The following is an 18,006-nucleotide window of genomic DNA, read 5'->3' on the forward strand; positions in this document are numbered from 1 at the left end:
TGAGTACAGAAGCTACTTCCAAGAGCAGCAACAGGAATACCTAAAAATGAGATATCAACCTAGTGACGCTACAAAACAAGATTACTGAGTGCCAAACAGCAAGTAATGGATTGTGTGATCATTTTGCTCTACCAACAGATCATATCAAAGCCGTGCAGTCCTGCCACATCCAGTTGTGAATGGCAGTGAACAATTAATCAACTAACAGGAGGATGTGTTTTCATAAATATCCCCAATCTCAATGATGGGGAACCAACACATCAGTATAAAAGTCAAAAGTAAAGCACTTGCATCTATCTTCAGCCAGAACTACAGAGTGAATGGTGCATCTTGACCTCCTCCTGAGGTCTCCTGCATCATAACTGCCAGTGCTCAACTAAAACGATTCACTCCACATGATATTAAGGAACCACTGGATACTGGTAAGGCTGTGAGCCCTGACAGCATTCCAGCAATGGTACTGAAGACTCTGCCTCCAGAACTTGCTATGCCCCTAACCAAGCCATTCCTGTATAGCTACAGTACTAGCATCTACATGAGTGTAGAAAATAGCCCAGGTATATCTTGTACACTAGAAGTTAAGTTAATCTAACCAGGCCAATTACTAAACTCAATCTATTCTTGAACACTAATAAAGTAATGAAGAGTGTCATTGCAATCAAGCAGTAATTGCTTGAAAACATCTATTCAATGACGCTCAGTTTGGGCTCATCAGTTCCTGACCTCATTACATTTTTGGTACAATTTGGAGTACTGGAGCTGAACTCTAGGAGTTGGAGTTGGGGGGTGGGGGAGGTGGGGAGGTGGTTGCGTGGTAGGTAGCAGTGACTCTTCAGTGCTTGGAGTCAAACCTCTGACAAAAGATGTTTGCTGCTGTTGTTGAAATCACCTCAGTCCATGAACAATCCTTTGGGTGTTCCTCAGGGCATTCAACAGTAGATCAAAGATTAGGAATTGTGCAACAAGTAACTCACTTCTGGTCTCCTAAAAGCCTGTCCACTATCTAGAAGGCAAAGGTCAGGACTGTCATGGAATATTCTCCCACTTGCTTGGATAGGTACAGCTCAAGATAAAGCAACTTACTTGACTGGCACTCCATCTACTACCTTCAACATTGACTCTCTTCATCACCGAGGTACAGTGGAAGCAATAGGCTCCATCTACAAGATGCAGTGCAGTAACTAACCCAAGCTTCTTTGACAGCATCCTCCAAACCTGCAACATTTGCAGAAGGGCAAAGGCAACAGTTGTATGGGAACACCATTACCTGCAAGTTGCCCTCCAAGCTGCATGCCATCCTAACTTCTGTAGCCAAGTGGTCAACGGCCTAAACTACTAGGCCCAGCATACAATTGGCTAAACATTTCTGCAAGCAAGGGCTGATGGAATGCAAAGAGGTTAAAAAGTTAACACAGATCAAAGGTAAACAAGGACCAGCCCAAATCTATCTTGCAAATTGTACAGGAGTGTTCAAACCTCATTAAGTGGTACTCAGCCAGAACAATAGGGGGAGACTTTAGGTTTGTGTATTCCCCATGTTCAGCTAGATCCCTTGGCACAATGGAATAATCACATCTTGGAAAGAGGATCGATACACTTAGGATGACCTGGTCTAAAAACTTACTGGGCGCAGTAATCCGCTGTCCTGTGACTCCACTGGCTGAAGTCACAGAACATTCCAGAAGGGCTTAGAAAGGAGGGATAAGAAAGGACACCTGGTGGCCATTCCCTCAGTGATGACTCAGCTAGCAAAGACTCCGTGCAAGACCCACCTTTGTACTAAGAGAGCCTCAGAAGCCCTGTCAATGGAGCTCAGTGAACTGTATCCAGCAGCCCAATCAGGTTTACTAGAGCAGGAGATAGCGTGTGTGTTTTTCAGGCAGTCAGCTTACACTGGGGAAAGTTTACTTAAGTTTTCTAGGAGTTGCTTTTTTCAACTTGCGAGCATTTTAATATAACTAAGTTTGAACCAGTTCTTTGTTTGTCTAATACAGAAAGAGCACCAGGGTAAACACATTTTATGAATAATAAATTAGTCAAGACGTCTATCAAATATTTCACTGGCAACAATTGGAACCATATCAAATCATTCCTTCAATGTCACTAGGTTAAAATCTAAGAATTCCCACCTTTACAACATTATGAATGTTATTACACCCCAAAGCTGCAGCTAATCAAGCAAGCAGCTCAGTGCCACCTTTGATAGGGCAATTAGGGATACACAATAAATGCTGACCTAGCCCATGACACCCACTTCTCCCAAATAAATAAACAGTTCAGGAGAGATTATCTCTGGTTGAATACAGCATGTAGTATGTTGTGCCAGGAAAGTACTCCACACTAGACTGAGACACTAACATGGTGAAAATACTTCAGAACACTGCCCACGTGCTCGACATCAAATGCAGATTACTAAAACAACAGTCAGAGAATCAAAGCAAAGTTTGCCATATCCTGTCAAAAGGTGTTGGTCAATCCAGGAACAAAAAGAGGAAGGAGGCTTTGTGTACAGTCCAAATCTCAATTACGGTACAGCCCAGCCTCAGAATGAAAAAAAAAGCTGAAAAAAAATTCAAATGCTTAAGCTTTTTTTTCAGCCAGAAACACTTAGTAAATAATTCTACCAGCCCTCTTCCAAGATCTCCATCTTCACTGATGCCAACATCTGGTCCATTTAGTGTCCTTCACATGAGATTGAGAAGTGAAGTACACTGATTACATGAGGCTTTAGGTTATGATAATACTCCAACTATAGTGAAGGATTCAACACCAAAACTAGCTGGTCTCCTAGTTAAACTGTTTCAACACAGCTAAGGTACTGATCTCTATCTGACAACACATCTTATTCATGCATTACAGGCCATCATTAACTCAATCAAAAACCACCCCATCATCTTCTTACCAAACATCAGGAAAGTAGCAGATGAAATCTTCCATAGTGCAATCAAGCAACACCTACTCACAATTATTCTGCTTGCTAACAGTTTGAGCTCTGTTATCAGTTTGTATCTACAATCAAGGCAGCAGATGGATTCAGTGTCATGTTCCAGAGATTGGTGTAACAAATAAATGCTAAAACAGTTGGGAAAGTAGCTGCCTCTGATATCAAGACGGCATTTAAGCTACCATAATACCATGGAAATTGAATAAGGAGGCAAATTGAGGCAGAGAGTGTGCGGGAGTTATTTCAGGCCCAATGCTGTAATCATGTATGACACCTGTGGCTTTTGAATGCAAACATCACAATATTATGATATGACCGCAGAATTCCTTCAGGACAGCATTGTAATCCCAAACGTCATTAGAGTCACTCATGAATTAGTTTTTAAACTACACTTCTATCTCTTCTAGCAATGAACCAACACATCACTTTACTATCTCTGATACCACTTTACAGGAGAACATGGCTAACATCCAAGTTTGATCAGACGGTTGGCAAGCAATTTTTGTGCCAAGTATAACGCCAGTCCCAGCCAGAGAAGGCCTAACCATGTGCCTGAGCTTCAACAGGATCCTCATCATGGAGTCCCTGACCATAAAAATTTTGGGCTTTACCACTGACAGGAGAGCTATAGAAGTACAGAGGCTGGGAATTCAATGCTCATCAGTCTCTAATCCTTTAATGGCTCCATCCTCCATAAAATTCAGCCAGACAATTCAGCCATCAGTGTAGCCAGCTGTAAAATGTTGTGAAGATATACCAGCGCAAGATTGATGTAAAATCTTCATGACTTATCTATAAAGCAGTTCCTTAACATTTGACAATTTCTTTACAGTTAAGCAAAAAACAAAAAGATGCATTAGTTATAGTGCCACTTCAGGCAATTTCAAGCAGACCCCAATCAATTCCCTGGATGGAGACAGGGTTGAACTGCTTCTGAACAGACAGCTTAGGTTTCCTTGATGACACCAGTGAAATAACCCAATTAGGCCATACAAGCACAATCTACAGTTCTTCCAGGGAACCCACGCAAGTTTGTGCACGCCATGTGAAGTGGCCCTACGCAACTAAATTTAACCACACACACACACACACACACACACACAAAATCATGGTTGTGAAGCCAGATTATATAGTTCAAGGAATTTACAGACAACATGGGGGGGAAAAAAACTGGCAGCTATCAGTCAATCATCTGAAACCTGAATAGGTATTAATTACTATTGAAGCTCAACTAGTTGAGATTCATCTCAGCCTATTTAAGGGCCTGTTAAAAACACACAATCACTAAGCTTCACAGTTAGGAAGGAGATTTCACATCTGGAGTGAGACAGCTCAAGTGAGTATATTGTTCAGGGAACTTTGAAGCAATGTGGCCATGTGGGAATTTGGTGCAGAGGGAAGAGGTGCCTTTTTGGCTCATAGGTTTGTAAGATTTCCTTTAACAGGATAAACTGAAGTCCAGGAGTAGGGGTCCAGCACACAAAACAGTGTCACAAGTACATTGTAGGTTCATTGGTTAGTGATAGCTACTAATTTGTTTATTATGCATTACTTTAGAATTTAAGGTAAATAAGAGAACTGTTTCCAGGCTACAAACTAAAAGACCAGTACACAGTTTTAAATTTGATTTTTAAGAGTCAAGTAATTAAAAAAGCAATGCCAGGCTAGGTGATGTGTTGTATGATATGAGAGTTGTGGAACCCATTGTGCCTCAATGACCACATCTGTAGCAAATGTTGAATGCTTGAGGAACTCTGGCTCAGAGTTAATGAGCGAGAGTCTGAGCTTCAAACACTGATGCATCAGGGAAAGAGGAGAGTTACCTGGGCACAATTCCAGGAGGCAGTTACATCCCTTAGAGTAACTACATTGAACTTGGTTAGTTGTCAGGGACAAGAGGGTATGACTACAAGTGAGGCAGTTTAAGGGATCCAGAAGGTATGTCAAAGGAGTCTCAGCCCTTGACCTTGCTGGAGTGAGATTCCTGCTCCCTGTGTGGTTGAGTGGGGGCTGTAAGAAGAATGAGCAAACTGACCACAGCTCTGTTACAGGGAGCCATACAAGGTGGGGGAGGGGGAATAAATGTTGTTGCAATCAGGGATAGTAGAGTCAAGAGAATAGACACTGTTCCAAGTGGCCAGGATTGAGAGCCCCAAAGGCTGTATTGTGTGCCTGGGTGAAGAGAAATTGGGGAAGGAAAGAAAGATCCAGTTGTCTGTATAAGTACCAACGATATAGGTACGAAGAGATTCTATTGTGGTAGTGAGAGGAGTTGGAGCTAAAAATTTTAAAGTTGAACCAAAAAAAGTAATAATCTTCAGACTGGTACCTGAACTTAAGAGCAAATTGGCACAGGGCAGCAAGATTAAAAAAGTAAATGTGTGGCTCAAAAGATTGCTATAGGAAAAATGTTTGAATTTACAGGACATTGGCACCAGTACCAGTAAAGGAGGGAGTTGTTCTAATGGGATTGGCTCTACTTGAATCATGCTGGAACCAGAGTTCAGGTAAATAACACGACCAGGGCTGTGGATGGAGCTTTAAACTACGGAGGGTGGGGTCCAGTTATTCGACAGTAGTTAGTGAGGCAGGTGCTCAGCAGAAGTTGTTAAAGTTTCCAGAACAAGTAGTAGGATAGAATCTAACTTAAAGCACAGTAGATAAGGGGACAGCTATGAGAAGGGGGGAAAAAGAATCACTATGGAGAACTGAAGGTGCTGTACTTAAATGCATGCAATACATGAAACAAGGCAAATGAGCTTGTAGTGCAGGCTGAAATTGGCAGGTACATGTGGGTATCACAGGGACACAGCTGCCAGGGATACTAAATATCCAAAGGATACACAGCCTACCAAAAAGACACAAACAAAATTGCTGGAAAAGCTCAGCAGGTCTGGCAGCATCTGTGAAGGAGAAAACAGCTAATGTTTAGGGTCTGGTGACCCTTCCTCAGAACTACCAATAGGACAGGCAGGTTGCCTGGTCAGCAAGAAATGAAATTAAGTCGATAGCAGGTGACAGTGGGAAAACATAGAACGTGCGTGGGTAGACTTGGGGAACCACAAAGGAAAAAAAAGTCCTGATGGGAGCTATGCAAGGCTACCTAACAGTAGTCAGGATGTGTGCAAAAAATAAATCAGGAGGCAGGAAAGGAAGGCACTACTGCAATAATCATGGGGGTCTTCAATATGCAGGTGGACTAGGAAAAATAAAATCAAGTTGGCAGTGGATCCCAAGAAAAGGAACATATGGAATGTCTACAAGGCGTTTTTGTAACAGCTTGTCGTACAGCTGACCAGGGAACTGGCAATTCTGGATCTGATGATGTGTAATGAGGCAGACTGGATTAGGGGAGGCTAAAGTGAAGGAAGCCCTAGGAGTTCATGAGCATATTATGATGGATTCACTGTGCAGTTTGAGACATAAGCAGGAATCTGAAGTTTCAGTATTACAATTTAATAAAGGTAACTACAAAGACATGAGGTAAGAGCTGCCCAGAGTTTAATGGAATGTGATCCTAGCAGGGAAGGTGGTGGAACAGCAATGGCAGGTATTTCTGGGGAAAATCAGGAGGCAGAGCAGAAATTCATCCCAAGGAAGAAGAAACATACTCTTGTCAGTACATGGTAAAACAGGGCTGAGTTGGTATGGCTTCGTCGGGAGGTGGTTGTGCCCAACAAATCTGCTTGAATTCTTTGAGGAAGGTAACAAGCAAGTTAGATGATGGGGAGCCAGTGGATGTGATCTATTTGGAATTCCAGAAGGCCTTTGACAAAGTGTCACACAGGCTGCCAAATAAGTGCCGATCATATTTGGAGTGCAGATACTGACATGAATTGCTGACTGGCAGAAAGCAGAATAGGGATAAAGGTGTCTTTTTCAGTTCAGTAGCTGGTGAGTGATCAAGTTCCACAGAGGTCCATGTTAAATTGTAACCATCTGGAGGAAAGAACTGAGGGCATTGTTGCCGAGTTTGCAGATGATACAAAGATAGCTAAAGGGTCAGGTAACGTTGAGGAAGTGGGCAGCCTGCAGACCGGCTTGGACAGGCTAGGAGAGCAGGTAAAGAAGTAGCAGATGGAATACAATGTGGGAAAGTGTGAGGTTATGTACATTTCTAGGAAGAATAGATGTGTCAACTCTTTTCTAAATGGGAAGAGCCTTCGCAAATCTGAAGCATTTTGGGAATTTGGAGTCCTAGTCCAGGATTCTCTGAAGATTAACATACAAGCTGATCTTATGTTATTTTCCCAACTATATCACAATGGAATAGAAAGAATGTGGAACTTTAAAGAAGTTTTTTGCTAAATTCTTAATTGGATTCAATAATGACTTACTTTTTTTATGGCTCCCAGTTCAGTTTCCACTGAAGTGAAAACCCTTTCATGACCATAAAGGCCTCTCTCAGATCATGCTTCAGCATTCTCTTTTCTGAAAGAAAACCGCCCCAATCTGTTCAATCTTTTCTCAAGAGGTATTATCATAGTTCTGGTTCTCATTCTAGGAAACCATTTTTGCATATCAAGTGCCTGCTAAAATCAGGCAAGGAGAACTGTGCATAATATTCCAAATATGGTCTGGCAAATATTCTATCAAAATTCAACAAATTTGCACTTTTCAATTCTCTACAAAAACAAATCACTTTGCCTTTCTTTTAAAAGTGAACTATTAACCTGTTTTTATAACTTTATTGATCTCTTCATGTGCAATGTTTAACCTCATTGAGGAAAAACATGGCATCACAAGCCTTAAGCAAAATATAGCTATTGTGATGAAACAAGTGCTTTTGAAGGATGTAGAAGACATGTAAAACCAAAGAATGGTAGATGAAAAAGTAAAATTTCAATTATTTCAGCATCTGATTTGACAAGACTATGTCTGCTTGCAAAGAATAGCTTCTACTGCATTGTCACAAAAACGGATGCAAGCTTTTTGACAACTGATGTGTCATCACTTGGTGGATGAAAGAGAATGAAAACAGCTGATAAATATACTTAGTACCTAATGCTTGTGTGAGCATAAATGCTCAAACAACTGTTTGAGGTGTTGCCAGGTTATTATTTTTATGAAGCATTTCTACTATGGAACATCAGATGGAAACAAAAACTACCGGCATTGATTCTAGTGAACAGATTAAGCAAAAGAAAGGTGATTTAAACACTGTCAAAATAAGTTAAGAATTTGTATTTTCAAGAAGTCAAAGAAATCTCAAATGAAACCATAGTGAGACAGGAGATGATTTGGTGAGCCGAACATAAATTATCAAACCAAAAACCTGAACAAAGGAAACAAATTCAGCTTTGTCAAATGTATCAACAGACTGCATCTTTCAACGCCCACTGTCAATTTAGCGAATTCCAGGATATGCTCCTAAAACATCAAAAGTTTCTGCTAAGTTTTTTTAATTTTTGTGGAAAACATCAAAATAAAACCTGTAAATCTATGTAAACAGCTACTATTGGATGACATTGCAGAAGAATGAATGCCATTGTTAATATAGGTTTAATTAGTCCACTACAGTAACTTCACCATTCATTTGAACTTTATAAACAAATTTATAATAACTAGTCTAATCAACAAAATTTTAACTTCCAGAAAGATATGCTGTCACATGAATTGGGGCTAGGACAAACCAAGGCACTAGCTTTTTGATTTCTTCACAGTACAGAAGCAATAACAGTAGTCCTACTATACAGAACTTCCAGTCTGCTCTGCAAACACATTTGAGCTCATTTGAAGGATGTGCCTAAATAAACCAAATTTAGGTTATTCAACAGCCAAAGGTAAAAATCAAACACTCCAAACACACCCAAGTCCAAAAATGAATAATAGGAAGGAATCAGGCGCATCGTTAAAGAAGGAAGTCAGTACCAGAGGCGATCCAACATTATGCTTAACTGGTTTAGCATTCACTTCAAAATGAATTGTGTCCGATTAGTAGAGGTGTGCTACTGTGCACATTGCAGTATCACTGGAACTGACAAACCAAGACAAAGATGCTTTACAGATTCTTGCAAATTATACCATGCAGCAGTTATACATTTGAAAAAACCCTTATCAACCTAATAAGTAGCCACTGCATTAAAATACATTTCAGCATTTGCAGGTGCTTTATTACTGTTTGAAAAACAGCACCCCATACTGTCTGCTCATCAGATCAAAATCTACTCTGGAATAGCTTTCTTCACACAATTACAATCTCCTTGTAGTTTACGGATTTTGAAAATTATTATACAATCTCTAAAGCAAGGAAGCAGTACACATGGAAAAAATTTCTGCTGAGAACGTGCAGGAAATGGTAGAGGAAATTTCAGTACTATATTCCTAAAACAAACTTATGGGTTAAACTGAATGAAAATAAATTACAAATATGCTGATAATTATCTTCCAATCAAGCACCTAAGTTTCTTCTCCCATATCGCGCAAAAAATATTGATAACAAACAGCTGAATTCTAAAGAAGCCTTTAATAATTTCCTTTATAATTGAATGATTTGGTGCTGAGATCATCAGTGAAGGAATTTGGGTACACATCCAGAATGCGGTCTTCTCAAGATGTAAAGAAACATTACTTCATTTGCTTTACCACCATTTGTGTTCTCCAATTAGATACTGGTCTTCTGGCGGCCCTGCATTCCAGTTTACACGTGCATGTTATGTAAATAACAAAAGATCAGCAGTCTGTGCCTGTGGAGTAATATTGCAGTTTGTTAATTGGTTCCCAGATCTTACAGGGTGAAGGAGGACACAGTGCTAATCCTGTTTTAGTCACACTTTACATGACCATAAAATCTGGGATAAAGCTGTAACAATAATTGTTGAGTAACTACAGATGATTTCAAAATTTAATTTACAACAGGAAGTAGGAACAGTAGAAAGGTGTCAGTCGCTCAAGCTTCTTCCTCCATGATTTATCTGTGACCCAGGTCCATCCAACTATCTTCGTCCCTTATTCTAATATCCTTCATCAAGAAAGTTGCAGAAAAGTGCACCAAACTTCTAGCATCCTTGACATGCAGATTTGTTTAACTACAGTTCTGAAACGTCCAGCTCCAATTCTTTTTCACAAACTTCAAAACTTCTTAACCAGAAGGTTTTGACAACCTTATCTCTTCCTCTTAATACCTTAAATCAATTTGCTTCCTCAACTTTCTCAGTTCCAGGGAACAGAGCAAGCAATACTTTGCAAAATGATTCCCTCGAGCAGACCATGGTTCACTTTATCACTGTGGTATCATGAACCACGCCTCTTCAAAAAATGCTGGCTGAAATCCATAAAAACTGAAGACTAGAATGTGCCTAACCGCCAGTGGAACCAGCCTGGTCAAGACGCAGGCTGTAGCCTTGGTGACCTAAACCAGTCCACACTAAATAGAGACAGTAAGAGCTGCAGATGCTGGAGTCGGACAACACCGTGCAGAGCTGGAGGAATACAGCAGGCCAGGCAGCAAAGGAGCAAGAAAGCTGACATTTCGGGTCAGGTTCCTCCAGCTCTACACTGTTATCACACACTAAATAGGCCTTAATGAAAAATCAGAAACCCAGGAATGGAGGCAAGAATCCAGGCCACTATCTTTCTTGGTTATATTTCTGGTGCCAGCTCAAATTGCCAGATTTAGTAAATTCAATTTCACTTCTTGATTTTATCCCTCATCCGGCACACTCTACTGTGTGAAATCTAATAGGTTTATTGTTTTGTGTCCTCGCCTGCTGGTCAGTAACAAAATTGTAAAGTCATCTCTCTCTAATTTGTGCATGATCTCCTTAATGAAGACATGGGAAACCACATACCACTAGTGACATAAGAATTTAGGCCATGTTGGTTTTGGATGCCTCTAACTGGTAGTGGCACATTGCATATTGATGTATTTTGCTGTTAAAATTGTCTTTATAAATAGATGTATAGGCAAGTCATTGGCTCCCTGCTCTGGGTACATCTGTACCTTCATTGTCAAGTATCTATGTCTAAACACAGCAGTGAATTGTATCTGACAAAAGCTGTCGCTCTGCACTCTTGCTAGTATCCATGATAGTAAGCCATTGCTAGTGAGGCTGCTCCCATTATGCTCAAAAATCTTAAACGCAGGAAGAAGTTTTCAGCAACTCCTCTTTCAATGAAAACTTAATGAATTCCTATTCCATTTACAAGGATGAACACATTCAACAATTCCTTAAAGTGAGCGTAAGATGTTTTACCATCAAGTGCACAACCTTGCTACTTAATTGGTTTTAGACAAGTTAACATTCAACCCTAACTTTTGTGGCACATATCTGATCAGACAGGAGTATTTCAATAAGATATATACAGGCAAAAAGATAGGTAAACAGTCCAAACTTCTCTTTGGAATGTTATGAACCTCAACATTATAATCAGCTTAACAGATGTGTAGTATTTTCATGATTAACCTTAATCTATAAAGCAACTTCTACATTTACAAACACTCCGTCAAGCTAGTTCTTCCAGACAGAATGAAACAGGTCTTTGAAAATATTTCATTGTATTATAATTCGAAACAAATACTGCATGACTGTGGTCTAAAATTATTTCAAATTTATCACCTCTGCCTTTGGATCTCAAATCTTGTATTTGGTACTGGTAAATCTATACATTTTTTTGCCAAGCTAGTTCAAATATTCCTCTCTCAAACAGCCTGTTACAGTTTTTGTTTGTTTTTGTTCTGTTCCAGTATAGATTCTCATCCACTCCCCACCCCTTCTTTTCCAGATATCTCTCATTGCCATTAAATGTTCTTACTTCCTTCTCACTATCTCTTATTACTATCCATTATTTTTATCATACAATAAGAACTATGTAAATCAGAAAACTGTTGCTAGCATTTGCCTACTAAGATAAGCACAACTGCTGGATAATTTTATGGTAGAGAGGGTCCTGACTAGAGCATGTAATTAGTTAAAGAATAAGGAAGCAGACAGTAGCAGTGAACAAATACTTCTGTGTCAAAAGAGAAGTGCACTGAAATCCTCCAGAGGTTGATTATTAGAAATACTTTATACAAGAGTAAGTGGATTTGGATGCAGGGAGAACAGTTGAGATTTGCAGTTCAAAACTTAGCAAGTGTAGTAATAGCAAAACAGGAGAGCAGCAGACTTTACAAGTAAGTAACCAGGTAAAATGGGCAGATGTATGACGTGCAATTTAATATGCTTAAGTGTGAAGTCATGTGCACTGCAAGGAACAGAATAAGCATAATCCAAATTGTGCTATTTTACAGGCTACAAGATCAGATTGACTTGAGAACACATTTGCAAATCTTAGAAGTGGAAAGGAAAATTGACAAGTCAGTATAGGCAGCTTTGCAAATGGGTGTTAATTGAACACAAACAATAGTGACTATAAAACTTAAATCTTTCGACTTCAGTTGAGTAATTCCATACATTTCTAAACACTCCATTCGGAGGATGTCAAGGTCTCCGTGGGTAGAGCGGTTTTAATGGGATGATACCATGGATGAAGAATTTCAGTTATACGGCAAAATTAAATAAGCTGGGTCTGCATTCCTTATAGGGTACAGAAAGTTAAAGGGAGACTTCGAAAGCATCAAAATCAGTGAGCGGTTCAGACAGAAGCCACTGCTTCTGGTAAATGAATCAGATGCTGTTGTATCATATTTAGAATTTGTAAAGTCCTAGGTAAAGCTGAGGAATAGAGATAATAGGACAGCTCTTTTAAAAAGAAAAGCACTGGCATGGTGTTTTCTGACTACAAACTTAGTTGTTAAAGTTTTTGGAATGGTGTGTCTTGAGGGGCAAGATATGTATGGAATGAATTGGCAGAGGAAGAGGTGGTGGATGCTGATACAATTACAACATTTAAAAGGCTGTGTACGTGAATAAGGATTCAGAGGGATATGGACCAAGTTCTGGAAAATGGGGCCAGATTAAATTTAGGATATGTGGTCTGCATGGACCAATTGACCAAAGGGTCTGTTTCCATGTGTATATATCTATGATCATCCCTTTCTTTCTTCAGTTCCACCCACATAGCTACTCTGCATGGTCTCACAGGTGTATCCTCCCTACATACAGCCATAATGTTATCCTTACGCAAAAACACCACTCCCTCTCCTCTTGCCTCCTTTTCAATCCTTCCTACAGCATCTACATCCCGCAACATCAAGCTACCAATCCTATCCATCCAAGCCATGTTTCAGTGATAACTGTGATAGCTATGATGTCCCAATCCCACGTTCCTAACTATGCCCTAAGTTGATCTGCCTTACTTGTCATGCCTCTTGCATTGAAGTAAAGATGGTTTAATTTGTCAGTCTTGCCTCATTTCTCTGCCAAGCTTGCCTGCTTTGACTATTTGACTTGATCCCCTTATCTACTCTACCAGCCTCCACTTTTTCTCGCTATCACTTTGGTCTCCACTGCCCCACTCCCTGACCCCATCATGCCCTGACCCTGTTCCCCCCCCACCCCCCAATTATTGGATGTACTTGAATAATGGTTCAATAAATAGCAAATAAAATCAAGTCTTCCCTTTCTCAGATCCCATAAGTGAATAAATACAAAAACAGAAATGTCACTTAAAAATAATTCACAAGGCACAACATGTATTCTTTACTCTTACCGTGTCAATCATTTTACGAGCTTCCTCCTCTTCTATATTGGAATTTTCAAGCTCGATGGTGTATGTTCCTTTATCACTCTGATCATCCTCATTTTCCTTTGTGGCCAATGGAGAAAGTTTTATATGTTGTTCCAAGTGCTGACTTTGATTCTGTCTGTGCCCAGTACTACCAGAACATCTTGAATGTGTTGTTTGGGTAGATATTAAAGGAACTGATAGTTCATCAGATTTTTGTTTTTGTAAGTGTTTTGTTTGAAGCTCATGTACACTGTGTGGTGATTTACTATGAGGGGGACTTGGCTGATGTGTTGAACAACTTGTCTTCGAGTCAGTTACACCACCTTTAGACCTGTCCAGCTTTGCAGGTGGAAACGGATGAGGACCTTCTTGGGGTACAGCTGGTGAAATCTGTGTGAAAGAATAGGATCGTCGCTTGCGTGGGTGATCGTCAAAGAACTCAATCATAAAGGCAGTCCTATTCATTGAAGGAATCTCATGGGCCTTTTCTGAAGTTGCAATCTTCTGATGAAGCCTCTGTTCTGCACGATACATCCTCAATTGATCTTCAAGTGCAGCGTGTTTGCGAGCACACCTTTGGCCATTTCCATTTTCTGTATCACTTTGTGTTCCATCATCATGTTTACTCCCTTTAAAAAGAAATCAAGCATTTAAAATTTAACTTCTAAAAGTTCAAAAATACCTGCTTGTATTTTATGTTCAATGGAAGAGGAGAAGATAAGACAACATTTAAAAACTTCTCACGTATGCAATGTTCGATTTGGTGGGTGCTTCTGAAATGGTGACAAATAATACTAACAATTCAAACAATAAGCATTTTACGATGTGAATAATGACTCTAGGGCAGAACTGAGTTGCTATTGTTCTCAAATCTCTTGCCATTGTCCAAGTGAAAAAAACTGAGTTGCAGTCCTTTTACAAATGAGCCAAGTAGTACAGCTGCTCTATTCTTCCCTTGTGCACATACTTAGGAAGCTAAGGCTGATTCATTACTTTCTATGTATTCAAAAGGAAAAGGTTAAAAAACATATCTAGTTAAAGGACAAAGCATTAAAATTTACAAGGGAGAAGTGACAATTTCAACATGAATGTAAACAAAGTTTGCTAAATACTTCTTTTGCTCACAACAACTGTATGCTTGAAGAAATCCACCTAATGGTTTCAAAAGGGTTACCTTTTCCCATTTATGGAAGTATTTTCTGGACATTCCCCAAGAATTCAGTAGTTAATAATCACAAATACAGGTTTTAAAAACAGGCTAGAGAAAGCAAGAGGGAACAGATATAAAAAGGTATCTCCTAAAAGCTTAGCAGAACAAAAACAAGTAGCACACAAATTGCACATGACTGACTGCAATCAGTGCTAGTAAAGCACCAGTTGCTTAGGTTTTCCCTTTCTTTACTGTATAACTTATCATCTGGTCCCTTAATTTTTTCTATCAAATGTGCAATGATTCCCTCACTGAATAAAAGTTGAAATCTTCAGCAAAAGCTGCCACGCAAAGCTCTGAATAAAGGCTCAAACTGAAATGTTAAGTTTTTCCTTGCTCCACAGATACTCAGTCCTGGCATTTCCAATGTTATTTTTGTTTCACAGAGACGGTCAAATATCAGCATATTAAAATGATGTGGTCTTTCAGATACCACATACAATTAAACATAGAGATTTACATGTATTTTATAAAATTAATGCACATTTCAAGTTGCTAAGTGCTAAATAAATAATCCACTACATGCAATAACTGACAATTTAAAACTTACCCTTTAAACTCTAGGTACGCATTATCTTTTTCAGCCACCCTAAATAATCTTCTGGATTTACCTTGCCTATTTTACATACTTTCATAAACCTTCCCAGAGACATTTTATTTTTTTCTTTCTGTTTAAGACTAAAGTGCCTTAGGTCATCAAGTAGTTCCTCAAAGTTGGAATTAGGCAAACAACATTAGTCACAGTCACAGTCACCCTACCAGACCATAGGGCTGCTCTCTAATAAGAGATGATTGTTTAACCTGAGGGTTACCACATCTCAGACAGGAGGAGAGTCCTTTGAGGTAACTTCAGCCAGTGTGGGTTTGAACCTGCACTGTTGGCACATCACTCTGCATTGCAAACCAGCCTTCCAGCTAACTGAATTAACCAACCCCAAGCAACTGGAAGACAGCAGCTTAAATACTTCAAGCAAAGATGCTAAATAGTCAGTTTTTATGTTCTTTGAGGTTGCTAAATGACCAGATAGAATAGAAAAATGATGGATAAATCCCTTTTTCTAATGGAACCACAAGTTATAAACTCCTCTTTCATCTTCCTTCACCCCCCCCACCTAAAAAATTTCTTAGTACAAATGTATCTGTTAGGAAACAGACTTGGGCTCTGGTATTATGCCTTGGGATACATGTGGATGAGCATCGTTGTTCTTTAAATTACTCTCCACTGTCCTTCCATCACTACTGAACTACTTTAAAACTGATTAAAATCTGAAGATCAAAAACAACGAGAATCAATATACCTGCATGCTTTTTTTGAGTATTTTGCGCTTAAATACTCTTACTATTTGCTCCATCAGGTTAACATTTTCATTAAACAAGTTTGCATCAATTGCAATATTTTTTCATTTCAACAATGGCCCATCACTTTCCTGACTTTAGGAAAGAACAATATATTTCTTGCAAACTGAAGCAAGGTCCAGTTTTGAAAAATTGTTGTTTAACTTGATTCTATACAGGAACGGGGAAAGGGTTTTTAAAATAATCTTGAACACGTAGTTATTGAACATTCATTGATAAGACTGATTGTAGATAACACTTTGTACTGCGAAGCAGTACACTTTGCTCAGGAAACATAGTATCGAGTCTTCAGTTACTCTAAGTGGGCAATCAGCTTTCACACATGATTCATCACTAAGATGCTCGGAAACAAATGGCACAGCCCAGCAACTTGTTTTTAAGCAGGCTTCCCTCAAGTGAAAACCCCAAAATAGCCTCCAACTGTTTGCAAAACAACGTTCAAACAGAACAAGCATAATCATAAAATACATCCTGAAAGCTGTCTGCTATTTTCATTGAAGTGAGTTCAAGCAAACAAACTGGAATCATGTGGTGTTCAAGAAGTGGTTTGTCCAAACAAAATTCCAATGTGCCTTTTTATTGCCCTTTTTAAAAATACAATCCAGGTATCTCCACTATGACTCAACTCAAGTTGGAAAAGAAAACCCATAGATAACACCATTATAAAAATGTTAGACAGTTTGAGGACACAGACGGGAAAAGCACTAGGAGATACAATTTGTGGATTTGATTACAGCAATGCAATGCTGTATTGTAGCTTTGAAAGGAAAGGGAGATTGTAGGAATTAAATGGTTAGTGTCAACTTTAATGATAGAGAGGTACATTAGCTTAACATTTGTGGTTGAGGTGAGACTGAAAAGAACAAGAGAAATAAGTTTAACATAATAGATGATAGGGACAAAAGGGTTATCTTTGCTCTTCAGAACAACTGTCAGTCAGCAGTTTGAGAGAGGGGAGTGAAACATAATGACATTTGATATGGCCGTGTGAGATAATAAATCAAACATCAAAATCGATTTGCAGCCTTTTGCAATATTTACATAACACTCTCGATAACTAACAAGAATCTTACCTTTTAATCGCCTCATTTGAACAGAGAGATCGCTCTTTATGCTTTTGCAATCATCATCCATTGATTCTCGTCTCATTCTGGGAGGATCATTCTGTGCCAACCAGTCAGCCACTTTGCTTTCTGCTGCTTTCATTGCAGCCTGGAGTCCAGACAGCTCTTTGGCTGGAGGAGACTTCTTCTGCTTATGACGCTGCTCGGGTGTGAATTTGGTGACATGATCTTTGATTGTCACTTTGCCTGGAGTATGATCATCAAATTCAATAGTAAATGAAGCATGCCCTTGAACAACTGCATGAGTGGCTTCTGTATCTTTTGTAGGGATTTCATGAATCGAACTTTCCATTGACACAGCAGCTTGATGAAATTCTTTAGTAGGGATTTCAAAATAGCTTGGCTCTCTACAGAATGGATAAATTACTTCTTCCAAGTCTTTTCTATCTTCTTTGGGTTTACTAACTTCCTTGGCATCTTCTGAAAAAGTATTAGGACAGTGAAATTCACTACATAAGGACTAAAGTTCATAAAAAAAAAGTCACAACTTAAATCTTTCCTGGAGCAGATATCAAAAGAATTTCTTTTAAAGCTGCACTACTTCCCACAAGGAATAAGAAGTGACAACATTTATTGATCAGGATTTCACTCAAGTACAATTAATGACATATAATTTGCAAACAAAAATTGAATTCTTCTCTACGTTTCAGTGAAACTGAAAAATTTCTTGACAATTGTCTGAAAGCAAAAACAAATACCAGAAATGCATCCAATTTTGGTTTATATTAATGGAACTTAATTTAAAATCAGTTTTTGTGCAT

General features: G+C 39.1%; 1 protein-coding gene across 12 annotated transcripts in view; it reads right to left on the bottom strand.

The window, feature by feature from the left end:
* cep170aa (centrosomal protein 170Aa) overlaps positions 1 to 18,006 on the bottom strand; it is a 128,822-nt gene that overhangs the window by 64,297 nt on the left and 46,519 nt on the right. For all 12 annotated transcript variants that reach the window (XM_048601222.1, XM_048601223.1, XM_048601219.1 and 9 more), the window contains 2 exons: positions 17,195 to 17,665; positions 13,538 to 14,184 (listed from right to left, as the gene is read on the bottom strand). In XM_048601222.1, the coding sequence (XP_048457179.1) occupies positions 13,538 to 14,184; positions 17,195 to 17,665 (1,118 nt within the window). The remainder of the gene's footprint in view (positions 1 to 13,537; positions 14,185 to 17,194; positions 17,666 to 18,006) is intronic.

This window comes from Rhincodon typus, chromosome 9 (genome assembly GCF_021869965.1).
Source record: "Rhincodon typus isolate 14 chromosome 9, sRhiTyp1.1, whole genome shotgun sequence".
In the NCBI taxonomy this organism is placed as follows: Eukaryota; Metazoa; Chordata; class Chondrichthyes; order Orectolobiformes; family Rhincodontidae; genus Rhincodon; species Rhincodon typus.